The sequence below is a fragment of the Hemicordylus capensis genome, chromosome 1 (assembly GCF_027244095.1).
Source record: "Hemicordylus capensis ecotype Gifberg chromosome 1, rHemCap1.1.pri, whole genome shotgun sequence".
NCBI lineage: Eukaryota > Metazoa > Chordata > Lepidosauria > Squamata > Cordylidae > Hemicordylus > Hemicordylus capensis.
In genome coordinates this window covers 212,574,183-212,588,043 of record NC_069657.1, presented here as the reverse complement: position 1 = coordinate 212,588,043, position 13,861 = coordinate 212,574,183, and the positions used below count along the sequence as shown (strand labels likewise).

The 13,861-nt window shown below is 45.1% G+C and overlaps 1 protein-coding gene across 4 annotated transcripts in view; it reads left to right on the top strand.

The window, feature by feature from the left end:
- TMEFF2 (transmembrane protein with EGF like and two follistatin like domains 2) overlaps positions 1-5,783 on the top strand; it is a 274,058-nt gene extending 268,275 nt beyond the window's left edge. For all 4 annotated transcript variants that reach the window (XM_053283721.1, XM_053283719.1, XM_053283718.1 and 1 more), the window contains one exon: positions 5,393-5,783. In XM_053283721.1, the coding sequence (XP_053139696.1) occupies positions 5,393-5,489 (97 nt within the window). In that variant the 3' untranslated portion in view covers positions 5,490-5,783. The remainder of the gene's footprint in view (positions 1-5,392) is intronic.
- Positions 5,784-13,861: the final 8,078 nt, after the last annotated feature.

Here is a 13,861-nt window from a genome sequence, read left to right as displayed (position 1 = left end):
TCTGCCAGGTCTTTGATAAGGCAGCTTCATTTGTTCTACCATCTTTCAGTATTTGGTAGAAAAGTTCCAGCATTTGGCTTCTACATCACATCTTCTCCAGGCTTTTGCACAGACATCACAAGGTGAAACTGATTCAACCTTCCTGCAAATACTCTAGTAAATCAGATGCCTTAAAAATAAATCCCTTTCCAAAAAAGATGAGGGGGAAAATGTATCACATTCCTATAGACAGTAAAAAGGTCCGATATATCTCAGCATCCACATCCCGCTATGCTTAGAGGACAAGTGTGACATTCAGGCCGAAAAGAGGCACAAAATAATTCATAAATCCTTTCTCGGCCTAAAGGCATAATAGAAAAATGTCTGCAGAAGCTTGGAGATGCTTGCCGTCCAAGTTGAGTTCATCAACTCTACCCTCAAGAGTAGATCCTCCTCTGCAAAAAGGCAATGCATTATATTAAAGTGGGTTTCAGGGAACATGAAGATAATTCAAACAGCCAAAAATACAGTGTACATAAAAGGACGGAGATGGGAAAGTAACCGCTCGACAGAAAAATGGCACTACATCATGTTGTTCAAGCAATCTTCCAGGTGACTCCAGGTTTGTCAGCTCCAGGCCATAAAGCAAGTTAACAGTTTATGTGCAGAGGAAATGGCATGGTTTTACATAGGTGCTACCTCTACAGTGAAGTTAGTGTAGGACATGTGGTGCAGGGAACAGTGCAGAAAACAAATGCCTGTTTTCACATGTGCTACCTCTTCCAGAACTTCTTGTTTTTAAACTTTATTGTTATAAACATTTACAAGAGTTACATCCAATAGCTTATATATATAACCTGAACTTTTGGCTGCTGTAGTACATAACACCAAACTGCAGGTCGACGAACCTAAGGTTAAATCCTGAAACCGGGAATTGTCCCACAGACCATCTTCCTACCTGAACTGGGCAACCTCCAGTTTCAGGGCAGAGGAGCCCCTCTCTCTCCCTGGTCCGCCAAGGCCACATCCTAGCACGCTCCATAGTGCTCTCATCGCTAGATTGCTAGCACGGTGTCAGCACGTCAGCAGAGTGACAGCCATTGGCCACAATCTTCAAGGGGGTGTGCCCATCACGATCATGCCTTTTGGGCATGGACCTCCCCACCACCACCACTTGGCAGGGAAAGGGTATTTAAACCCTTTAAATGGCATTTAAACCCTTTTCCTCACAACACTTTCACCGCCTCGCAAAGACAATCTCACACAAGCGCAGTCACTGGTAACGATGGTGGGGTGGGGGCGGGGGTGAAGAGGGGCACTATTCTTCTGTTACTCTGGGAAATGAGCGTGATGACTTCCTAGGAGGGAATATGTGTATGAGGGCAGGCAAAGGATCCTGGGGACTGGTCCTCTGTGACAAAAGAAGCTCTTGTGGTGGCAGACCCAGTCAAAGCGGTTCAGGAACCCCCAACACACTCTTGCCCCTATGTCAGCTTGCTGGCCAGGGATTAGCCCTCTCATGGGAGGGCCAGTCCACTGGGGAGGACCAGAGGCTTAAATAAGCTTCGGGTCTCCATAGGGCTGTGCCCATATAAGCTAGGGCATCCAATGATAGAGGGCCCCCGTTGATGTGCCCCCCCCGGTACAGAACTCATACTCCTTGCCTTCCCTTCTACACTCAACGCCTACAGACTTCTAAGGAGTCTGGAGCACTCCATGTGTCCAGCCATTTCCCTGTGGGCTCAGTCTGGAAAGATGGGTGATGGCTCCTGCTTCACATTCAAAATTCCTGGGCTGGGACCAGTGTTGTGGTGTATGCAAATTGGCCACCTTGGAAAATTGAGGATGAGGAGAGCAGCTATTTGCAGTGATCCCTGACAACCTGGATGGCTGTACTGGGCAAAAATCAACGTGCATATGTGATAAGGGATGACCAGACTTCCAGAGTGAGCACTTTCACTCCTGCTGTCCACCAGACACCATAACCTGGAAATATATTGGTGTGGTACCCATCCCTGGGGCTTGCGTAGATCTAGCAATGGGGCAGGGCTTTGTGGTGAAAGCCCTCCGGCCTGCATATTTGTCTCTATGGCCTGCTGCTCTCATGAAAGAGCAGTCCTTGGGATAAGGGACATCATCACACATTAATAGCAATCCAGCCCAATATACCCCGAGATGGTTCTTCTCATGAGTAATGCCACAGAGTGTGTGCTTGCACCCAAGGGGAAGGGGCTGGGGGCCCCTTCCCCTACTAATTTGTACAAAAAATAGAGTAGAGCCACTCAAGAATTCCAGGGGCTGTCTTTCCGCCCCCCCCCCCCCCGCCCCCGGCAAGCGTTATCTTTGTTGGAAAACAGCTGTGTTGCCCAGCTAATGGTGCCATTGGGCCTCTAAGTGCCTGTGCAAGTATGTATTGATTTGTGGAGACCTCTCCACAAAGTGCCCATTTTGTCATCCCATCTCCTTGTTCTGCAGATTGCCAAAGGCAATGGGGGGGGGCTGAGGCACAGTGGGAAGCAGGCATCCTCAATACAGCTTTCCCCTGCTGCTTGCTTTGAATCTTGGGATGCGGCAACACAGTGTCCCTGTTGCCGGGCAATGGCTGGATGAGTGTGGAGAGAGCAGGGGCAAGTGTTTGGAGAGGCAGCCAACAAGAAGCATGGTAGGCATCCTGAGCTGGCACGTTTCTGGGCTGATCTGAAACCTCTCTGTGATTCTGGCAAATGCCACCAAGGTTACAGCGGCGGCAGAATATCAGGTTGGAGCAGTGAAACTGCTCAAATTATGGTTTGGGGAGGGAATCCTCGGGTCACTCTTGTAATGGAACCACTGTTTCAAGCATTCAGGAGACCATGAAATGGAACCTCTGCCCCCTTCGCCTCTGCTTTGGCGTTATGTGCAAAGGTGACCATTGTCAGAATGTCCACCATTGTTTTTTAACTCTTTCTACAGTTTTTACCACTGCTCTGTTATTCTTATTAGGCTGGTTCAGATGAGTCGCCACCAACACACACAATAAGGATGAGGTGGCACCAAGAACATGCCAGGTGTGATGGCAGAGGACATCCCGATGCGCTCTCAGCACATTCCTTTATTGTTTTGTGGGGGGCTGTTTGTCTGAATTGCTGTTCTACACATGTTCAGTGCCTGTAAAGGGATGCACTGAGAGCATATCAGGATGTCCTTCACCAACATCATGACATGCTGAGGTGTACTGAGGCGTGCTCTCAGTATAACCCCATTGCACTGGTGTATAGTTTTTTTATGTGATTCTGCCCTTAATATGATTTTTATTGTTGGAGGTCAGATTGTAGACTTTAAGTGGGAAGTGGTATACAAATGTTTAAAATAGATCTATGTTTTTATTGTGCAAGACACTTAGCAGACTAAGTGGGAGGTGGTATATAAATATTTAAAATAAATAAATCTATATTTGTATAAGCTGCCTTGACAACCAGCTTAGCTGAAAGGAAGCCTAGATGTTTACTAAAAAAAAGAGAAGATCTACATGTATGTTACCCAATGTCAGTTTAGGAAATACAGGAGGACCTTGAAATTTGCAGAGGTTCCGTTCATTGGTACAACGGTGGGTATGGAAACTGCAAATATCAAGGCACTGTGGTGATGGGGAATTGGAGTTAGGTTCCCAGTCGGGGGAAAACATTAAAAAAACCATGATTTTGTGGAGGAAACGCAGGGGGAGCCACCTACCATACTTAGCTGCTCCCCCTGAATTGCACTGTGCCCTGAAATGGCCCCAAATCAGCTGAAAATGACTGGGTTTTTTACTTTCTTTTTTTTAATGGAGCCATTTTGAGGCTCTGAAACACAAAACGGTGGCCAGAAATGACCTCTACAGTAATTTCCAGCCACCCCCAACCCATGAATACATAAGGTCAATTTTTCCCCCACCCTTTTTTTAGCATATGCCAAAGTCAGATGACTTTCACCTAATCACGGATATGCGAAGCCGTGGATAACAAATCCATGGATATTGAGGCCATCCTGTAGTTATTTCTTCTAGTGTGTTGTCATTCACTATTCATGAATAATAGGTAATAAACTGGAATGCCTGGGATCTGAAGATGCTGTGCCATGTGCAAAAGGCACTTCTCCTAATACAAGAGAGGATCCCTGCTTTTTCTCAATCCCCACCCCACATCACAAGACATTCCAGAAGATCTCCCAAGCCACATAAGCAACTTTTCTGGGGACACAGAAGGCCTATGCAAGTGTTACCTTCAAGACGCATATAAGCATTGTATAAGTGTTGAAAATATGGGTATATTTGTACACAGGTGTAGTTATACACACATCAATGTTGAACACAGATACAGCAGTGCAGCTCCTATCTGCATTTGAAAGGTCTGCATTCACTTTTAAAATGAACACAGGCACAATTATTTACAGAAACACATCTGTTTGCGGAGCAATTACTTACAGAGGATAAGTAATTAAACAGGAAGCCAACTTTAACTGAGAAACAAGAGTTTGATATTTATTACTAACTAAATGTAGGCTAAGAAAACAATAAATAGACTAACCATCTCTTATGAAGAGAGAGAGGGAGAACCTCTCAGTTTGAATTAAAGGCAACATGTGAGGAGCAGACAAACAATCTGTGACACCACCCCGAAGCCAATACATAGAGACATTCACATAGAGACGCAAGCCCCATACAAAGAACTGAGACAATGTCCATGGCAAAATCCCAACATACCATAATGTCTGAAAAGGGCTAGAGGGCTTCAGAAGGAAGATGGAGGCAGAAAAGCCCTCTTCTATGAGCAACAATCCACACACAAAAGATAGGATCCAAATGTAATCTTCTAAAATCATATCTGTTTATTTACTTGGAATATTTAATATTTGTGCTTGTTTGGCAAAAATAATACTTATGTACTGCAACCCGTGTTTTATCCCACAAGGAGTAAGGAAGGATAGTCCATCTGCAGAGTTGAAAAACATTCATTTGTATTTGTGTTTGTGTTACATCCATGTTTCCACAAATAGAATAATATATTTCTAAGTTGGTAGCTGGGAAAGGATCATGCCTTCCTGGCTAGAGATTTGGGGAAGTATTTGAAAGCCCGTGATTTTCTGCACCTTCCTTTATCGATTGTGGTGGATATTTACAGCAGGGCATGGGAATAACCCTTATTGCATCCAAGCTGTCTCCTAAGGGAAATGGTTTGGCTTTTCCAGGCTTCCAGATAAAAATCAGGCTTCCAGAGTGCACTCAGGGTTGCCTTTCTTTACTACGCTCTAGAGCTGTGCAGCCAGGGAATGATGAGTTGTACAGACAGCCGTAGCTGACAGCTGCCCTTCAGTGGCCTGCGATCCTTATGTTACCTCCGCTGTCATTTAGCAAAGCAAATTTCATGCTCTTTCTTCTTCTCCCTATTGCTTTCAGGAAATGTCCCAGGAGCAACAGAATTCACAGGCAGAAGCAAAACACAGGGCACTACAGTTCAGACAACACAACAAGAGCATCAACCAGGTTAATTTAAAAGAGCGCATGTTTCCACAATGGCAAAAGTAAACTGCAGAGAGCTTGGACTTACAAAATACAGTATTATAGACAAAAGATCTACACATGTTGCCTTGCATTTGTGGTAATCTACACCAATGAAAAACATGTACTACAGCTATATTTGATTATGTATGGATATATTTGAAATAGTATACATTGTCTTGATGTTTTTTCTGTAATGTAAATAAACTATTTATATCACACAATATAGTTTTTTCTTTTTCATGTATTTGTTATATATAATAAATACTCAGTGATGAGAAAAAATTTTTTTTTGCTTTCTTAAATTTGCTGTACCTTCCAACTGTGTTATCTTACATTATAAATGCTCAAGCTGTGTGAGTCACAATAGTAAGTCACAACCATATCAGCATCTGTTTACTGTGAGCACCATAGCTACATTCCTGTACCTAGTTAGACTGCTTAGATTGTATTGAAGTCAGTGGGAATTTAAGCAGCCTAACTGCAGGATGGCAGCTAATACCAGAAAAATCAACCAAGGCAATTGCCTCTCTGAGCATCTGTTCTCATATTCTCCTGACCCAGTAGACTTCATGCCCTTCTTGCTACCTGAAACCACTACGTGGGCTACTTTGGGCTTTTCAGTCATTTGCCCCAAACCTCTTGGCTGCAACAGGCAGCCCTGACAGGGCAGGCCAAAGCCTGTAGAAAGAAAGAAAGTTGCAAAGCAGCAGCAACAGAAAAATGGGCAGGCATAGCCTGGCAGAAGAGGTATAGAAGGAACACTCCCGGTGGAGAAATTGTGGCTAAGGGCTAGTTTGTGTCATATGGCTGTCTGCCCTACGGAGGCAGCTTTCAGTTCCACCAACGAGGAGGCATGATGCTGAGCCCTGCCTGCATAGTGGCTCACCAGAAAGACTGGTCAATTTCTACCAGACTACCACAAATCTTTCTTTATGGTGATGGTGGGGTGACAGTTGTATGAAATACATGGTGAGCTGCTCTATGCGAACAGATCGCTCCCAGGTACTAATCACTGCAACAGCTCTAACTTCATTTTGCTCTTCAGTTTGTAAAAGGGAATTATAACTACATCTGGACCATTAAACCAAGTCTGGTACAGTGGGAACAACCAATGGATCACTACTGGTGAACCAAGGTTAGCAGCATAGCTGCTGCTGTGATTCCAAACCACATGGGCCTAAGAATGTAAGAACAGCTCTGCTGGATCAGGCCCAAGGCCTATCTAATCCAGCATCCTGTTTCACACAGTGGCACACCAGATGCCTCTGGGGAGCCCACAAGCAAAAGGTATATGCATGCCCGCCCACCTGCTGTTGCTCCCCTGCAACCTGTATTGGGAGGTACAGGTGTGCACAGAACTGGCTGGTCCAGTTTGGTTCGAGTCTGGACGTGAACTGGACAAGGCCAGTTCGGTCCAGCACCCCCTCGAACCCCTCTCCGGTTCAGTTCGGTCCAGGGGGGATTCACGAACTTAAAATTTAAAAAAAAAAAAAAAATTAAAAAACCTACCCCCTTTGGAGGAGTTGTTGGAGGTGGCAGGGGGGTTCGTGGAGGTTCCCCTTCCCCTTCTTGCTCAAAGATAAAGACTAATATTTCATATTCAGTGGCAAAGTTTTGCTATATTGCTAGCAGAATTCAGAGTATTTTGGTGTCTGGTGGGATTGCATGGTAACCATGTATTTTCTTCTTTTTGTGTTGTTCTTATCATTTGTTTATGCTGGTCAAATGACTGAATTTAAATAAAGTCAAGTTCCCCCTCCCCCCGCCGGCCTCCCTTCATGCCTATACTGGATGTTTGGGCTTTCCCCTTCCGGTGCAACGGCCATTTTGGAGGCTTCTGCACCTGCGCAATTGGCCTCTGCGTGACCCAGGCAACGCAGAGGCCAATTGCGCAGACACAGCGGCCTTCAAAATGGCTGCTGAGCCAGAGGGGGAAGGCCCGAACAGCTGGTATAGGCATGAAGGGAGGCCGGCGGGGGGAGGGGGAACCTTTGCAGACACCCCTCCCCCACCCACCGCCTCCAACAACTCCCCCAAAGGGAGTATTTTTTTAAAAAAAAATGTCCGCAACCCCCCCACCCCGTCGAACAGTCGAGGGCTGTTCAGTCCAGGGTCGGACTGAACAGGGGATGTTTTGACATTGAACATGTTCGACGTCCAACCTGTTTGCACATCCCTATTGGGAGGCATGTTGCTTCTGAGGCTGGAGGTGGCCTATAGCCACCAGACTATTATCCATTGGTAGACCTGTCCTCCATGAATTTGTCTAAGCCCCTTTTAAAGCCATCCAAGCTGGTGGCCATCACCACATCCCATGACAAAGAATTAATGGAATAGGAGAGGAGAGCTGGTCTTGTGGGAGCAAGCCTAACTTGGCCCCTTAGCTAAGCAGGGTCTGTCCTAGTTGTATATGAATGGGAGACCGGAAGTGTTTGCACTGTAAGATATTCCCCTTAGGGGATGGAGCTGCTCTGGGAAGAGCATCTAGGCTTCAAGTTCCCTCCCTGGCTTCTCCAAGATTGGGCTGAGAGAGATTCCTGCCTGCAACCTTGGAGAAGCCACTGCCAGTCTGTGAAGACAATAGTGAGCTAGATATACCAAAGGTCTGACTCAGTATATGGCAGCTTCCTATGTTCCTAATTATGCGCTGTGTGAAAAAGTCCTTTCTCTTGTCGGTCCTAAATTTCCTGGCCATCAGTTTCCATACAGTTTCCATATCTCCATACAGTTTGCAGCTTGTGTGAATAGGTGTCCATGTGGTACAGGCTGAGTACAAAAACATGACTTTATTTTTGAGAGATTTCACGTGTCGTTATATCATCAGCCCAAAACACATGGATGCTTCTCCATACAAGCAGTTGGCCGTATGGAGAGGTACTCCTGTGGCTTGGGACTGAGGTGACAGTGATGCCACCAGCATAAAGTAAATTGGGTCAGATAAGGTCAACACCATGGGCAATTATAGCAAAAGGGATTAGGTAAAAGCCATCCATGGGCATGTGTATTTTGACAGTGACTGTGGGGTGGACATAAGCAGAGTGCTGGATCTTAGAACATGTAGGTAACTTAACCTCAAATCTCTGCTAAGTGCTTTAAGTCTTTGGGCAAATCAATGAGGTCATTCACACAGTCAAAAACTGTGTCCTACCTGGGTCTGGGAGCCATATGTGCTGCCAATTTTTGGTTGTGTGGAAGCAAGGTAGAAGGGAAACCGGCGTAGAAGTGATTGTGTGGAAGCAAGGGAGGAAGGAAAACTACTCTGGTTCTCCTCCTACCTTGCTTCTAAAAAACTGAAAATTGGCAGCGCACACAGCTTCCAGACCAGGGTAGAACACAGTTTTTTGATTGTGTGAATGATCTCAATATTTCTGAGCCTATCCCTTCATGTGGGATTGCAGTGAGGATAACAGAGGTACTGTAAAGCACTTTATATCTTGTAAAGATGAAAGATAAATTCTTTCTTCTGGTGATCATGATAATTTTATCATACAACTGGTTGCAACATGGTTCACTCCTCCACCCCTAATCACTTCTGGGGATATACTCAATGATTTGACGTGTCTGTTAGGTTATATTTGCCATAGTCAAGCTTTCTGAATTGCAGCTGGTTGGGTGAAATAGCCTACAAGGCCAGTTCCAGCTTTCCTACTTCTGTGCAGGTTTCCTTAATGTAACACTAGTCCTTGTCACTAGCTTCCTTTCAGGTTTTAATTCTCTATCATTATGTCTTTGGGGCATAGAATATTTTGCTTCCTAAATTCAGTTATTGGTTATATAATTAGGAGGGAGGAATATTTGGGACAGAAGCTGTGGAGAAAAGCTCAAGCATTACCCTTGACATTGCATGAAAAAATATCTCCAGCCCTTGATTACAGGGACGACTGGAAATGTTTTCCTGTTTGCTGTGTGAACGTTACTAGCTACAGAAAGTTAATAGCATAACCATTACTATAATGCCTTATAAACATGTTGCTGTAACTTATTTTTCTTCCAGGGAGAATTTGAAAACCACAAACAAAACACCACACAGATGGAATGTATGAAAAATCTTATTCCATGACGTATGATAGGGCTGCTCCAAATGCTCACCCCTTTATGGGGGTGGGGGGAGAAGTGCTTTCAATGAAACAGTTTTTCTCCCACCTTGCAAAGAAAAAAAACCCCTTGTTTTTACCTTGGGAGAGAAAACGTTCACAGATATTCACAGCCAGGATGCTGCAGTGCCATCCTTGCCTGCTGCTGTCTAATTACTGGAGAGATCTCAGCCAATCAGGGACCATGAAATGCTTGAGATGATGTCACTGGATACAAATGTGGCTGAGTTAGAGGGAGGATCGTGCTTCCTGGGTTCTGTGGATGATCCTAATCAAAAGCATATTGACTTTCCTTTAAGAAGGCAAAGCACTTGCAAGCTCACACGAGAAGGGATTGTGCTGTGTATCAGTCGCTGGAGATATACAGCACTGTCGGTCAGCAAGTACTTTGCCAGGAGGCAGTCTGCAGCATGAGCGCTCCCCTTTCTTCATACTGTTGTTGCAAAATGACTAGAGAAGGCCAGGCATCACTTTGTAGATAGTTTGGTTTTATATTAGAGGAGTACTTGCAAATTGACCATTTAGGGAGACAATGCACACCATGGGGAGGGGTGGTAGCAAGCATGAATGGCCCCCTTTTGGTAAGCGGGGTCTGCCCTGGTTTGCCATTTGGATGGGTGACTACATGTAAGCACTATCAGATGTAAGATATTCCCCTTAGGGGGTGGGGCCCTAGCTCAGTGGAGAGGAGAGCATCTGCTGCATGCAGAAAGTCCCAGATTCAATCCCCGGCATCTCCAGGAAGTTTTTCACACAGGGTTTTTAAAGCCCTTTAACTCGCATCTCCTCCGGAACGGAGGGGGTGCGTTCACATATCGGCCAGACTTACCCCAAAGTCCCTGTGAGTTATCAGGGAGCAGTTCACAAACAATTCCGGTTTTTCATGGTGTGTTAGAGTGAAGCCCAGCTGATTGATTGATTGATTGATTAAGTGCCGTCAAGTTGGTGTCGACTCCTAGCGACCACATAGGTAGATTCTCTCCAGGGTGATCTCTCTTCAGCTTGGCCCTTAAGGTCTCTCTGTGGTGCATTCATTGCTGTTGAAATTGAGTCCATCCCCCTTGCTGCTCACCGTCCTCTTTGATTTAGATCCAGGGTAAAAAAAGAACCACTATTTGTGTCAGTTTTTTGGGATAACTTCAGGTTTGAAGTAAAGCCTCCCAGTAAACTTGCAATAAAGCCTGCTGTGTGTAAAAGTCCCAGGTACGGCTGGGGAAACCTCCTGCCTGAAAGCTTGGAGAACCACGGCCACTCAGTATAGACAATACTGAGCTTGGTGAACCAATGGTCTGAGTAGGTATATGGCAGCTTCTTATATTCCTATCCCTCCCCACTCTAGGCACTCTCCCTCTGCTCTGTGCAGTTTTAATGCTACCATGGTGGTGTTCCTTGTTTATTTTTGTATTTTATTTATCATTCTATCTCCTCAAACAGCCAGCCATAATTATTATTTCTTGTTGACACAGTCAGGTAGGTGTTACTGACTTTTTTGTTTTATCCAGACATCGAGTCCTTTCCAAGGACCTGGGATGTCAGAATTTTGTTATCAATATCATTCTTCTTGTTATTATAGATATCATCGCAGAATATAGGCTGTTCCCAGTAATGTTGCTTTTTGTAATTGGCGGGTGGTGATTTCTGTGGCCCCTATGGTGTTGAGGTGCTCTTCAAGTTGTTTTGGAATTGCACCTAGGGCGCGAATTACCACTGGGATTATTTTGGTCTTTTGTATTTCTGTCTCCTCAAACAGCCAGCCACTATTGTTGTTGTTGTTGTTATTCTATATCTCCTCAAACAGCCAACTCCAGGTGGTGTGCAAATAGTTTAAAACAAGAATAAAATTAAACAAACAAGACATAGCCAATGCCAAGGTAAAGGGATGCATTTTAAAAGTGTTGGAAGTGAAGGACTTTGCACTGTCCCATGCCTCAATGACAGAGGGGGACAGACTAGTGAGTCAGAGGGCTAGAGGGGTCAAGAGGGGTCATTGGTCATTCCTCCTCTCTACTGCTCTGACACTATCCCTTTGGTATGTAGATTGCTACTCTCAGGGACTTCCATCCTGCCTGCCTGACTTCCTCTATTCTCCCTAACACACACGCTTGCCTCTCTCTGCACCATGTGGACCCAGAGATGCAGACACCATCTGTCTGCATCCAGCTAGCTAGCTAGACTAGAGATACTATCGCTCCATTTTCCTATCTAGAATGGAGTTCACCGATAAAGACTCCTTATATTGATTTGAAACTATGAATTGGCTCCAAGTTTCTTTTGGCTCTAAGCAGACACGCATACCTGGTCAGACTCCGCTGTGTTTTCCCTCTGTACGCTCTGCTGTAATAGAAGGGTATCTCTTACCAGAGAGAATTCCCAACAAAAAGGCCCTCTTAAAGGCCAGCAGGGAAGTCAAACCCCACAGGTTAGTGGGGAGTGGGTTCCAGAACTCAGGGGCAACCCCTGGAAAGGCCCAGCTCTGAACAAAGTTGCCAGATGAGCCAAAAGTAAGCAGACCTCTCCAGAAGCCTTTGTCTCAGAGCAAGCTCATGTGAGGGAAATAAATGCTGAATCATCCCTGCTGAGCTGCTTGACTAAGCTTCTCCTAAAACTGTCCTGTATTATCAGTAGGTTCAAAAGGTTGCCACCACCACCCGTTTTATTGACAGAGCTTGAACCTCCCTGGGCTTGGGGTGGAATCCTAGGGAACCTTTCTTTATTTTGCTATCAGATAAAAACTTTCCACGTGCAAGCCTACACATGGTAAGAAACCTGACAGCTTTTGACCATTTGAGGACGTGTTTGCACCAGAGAAGTCCCCCTTTGGCCCCCAATTTCTCTGAGTTAAGAATGAACTTGGAGAGGCTTGTAAAAAGAAAAGACTTAAAAAACAGATTTATTCAGGTGCTGTAGACTACTTCTGTCTGAGGCTTTCTAGCTTTCTTAGATACAGTTAAGAATACTTAGTAGATTACAAAAATAGGTTGTCTTAGGCATTTTTAAATGTTTATAGAGTCTTTTGCAACACCCTAGGTAGGATGGGCATAGGCTAGTGTTTCTTATTTCAATTATGTTGCAGGTAACTATAATAAAATAGTATCAGGAATATGCAAAACAAAACAAAAAACACCAAAAAAAAATATTCTAACGCAAAGAAATATAGATTCTAACGCAAAGATAAAAATATATATATCCTAGACTAAACTTGCCTTTCCCCTTGAACTCACCAAATTCCAGTTGAGAATTCAAGTTCCCTGCCCTCCTGTCTTTCAAAGATCTGCAGAGTCATTCTCCTGCAGTCATTCTGCATGGTCATACGTTCTTCTCTAACAAAGAAACTTCCTTCTTCCTCACAACAGCTCTCTAGGTCCCACCCACCTGGTGTGCTGATTGGCTGAGCCCTGGAGTTCACCAGCCTGTCAGTCAAGACAGGGTTCCAGTTAACTCTTTAGGGGGAGAGGAGTCTGATCACTACAGGAGGGCAGAGAGAAGTGTGGAGATCAGGGAGGTAAATGACAAACAGAAGATGGTTCTGCACTTTTCTCAAGTTTTGCAGTTAAAACAGACCCCTTTCTACATGATAAGGCAAGACCATGGTTAAACTCATGGCTTTACTCCAGTTATATCAACTCTGGTCATGTGCCACTGTTCCATTGCACACAATGGCCTGGTTTACACAATCGTTCAAATCTAGATTTAATGTGGGTTACCAACATTAATGAGACTGTGTGAACCCACGCCAAGGTGGTTTGTGGCCCGATATGAATCTGAAATTCCCATCTTGGCATGAGTTCACACATCCGTGCCAATGTTGGTAACTCACATTAAACCTAGATTTTAGCCAATGTGTGAACCAGGCCAATGAGTAGTCCAAGACAGTAGGTAGGGATGGGCCCTCTCATCTCTACTGCAAAATGCATGGGAATCCCCAGACACACTCAAGAGTTGTGGAGTTCCACAGCTCTTGAGTGAAGCTGGGGATGTCAGTGGATGCTTACCATCCAGATGCCACAATATCATCAGTCTAAAGAGCATCTCTGAGCCCTTTCTCATGTGCAGTGAGAAGGGATACCCAGTTTTGTGGGGAGGAAGCCCGAAAGTGCTTACCTACTTGTACTGCCGTCTCTGGGCGGGCAGAACATCCGCCCAGATGAGCACCGACTCCTGCCTGTAGCTCCAAGTGTCAGGGTGCTGGGATGTACCACACCGCCCTGCCCCCCCAGAGTTCCAATAATGCACTGCGCAGGTGCATGGTGCATTATGGGGAACCCCCTCC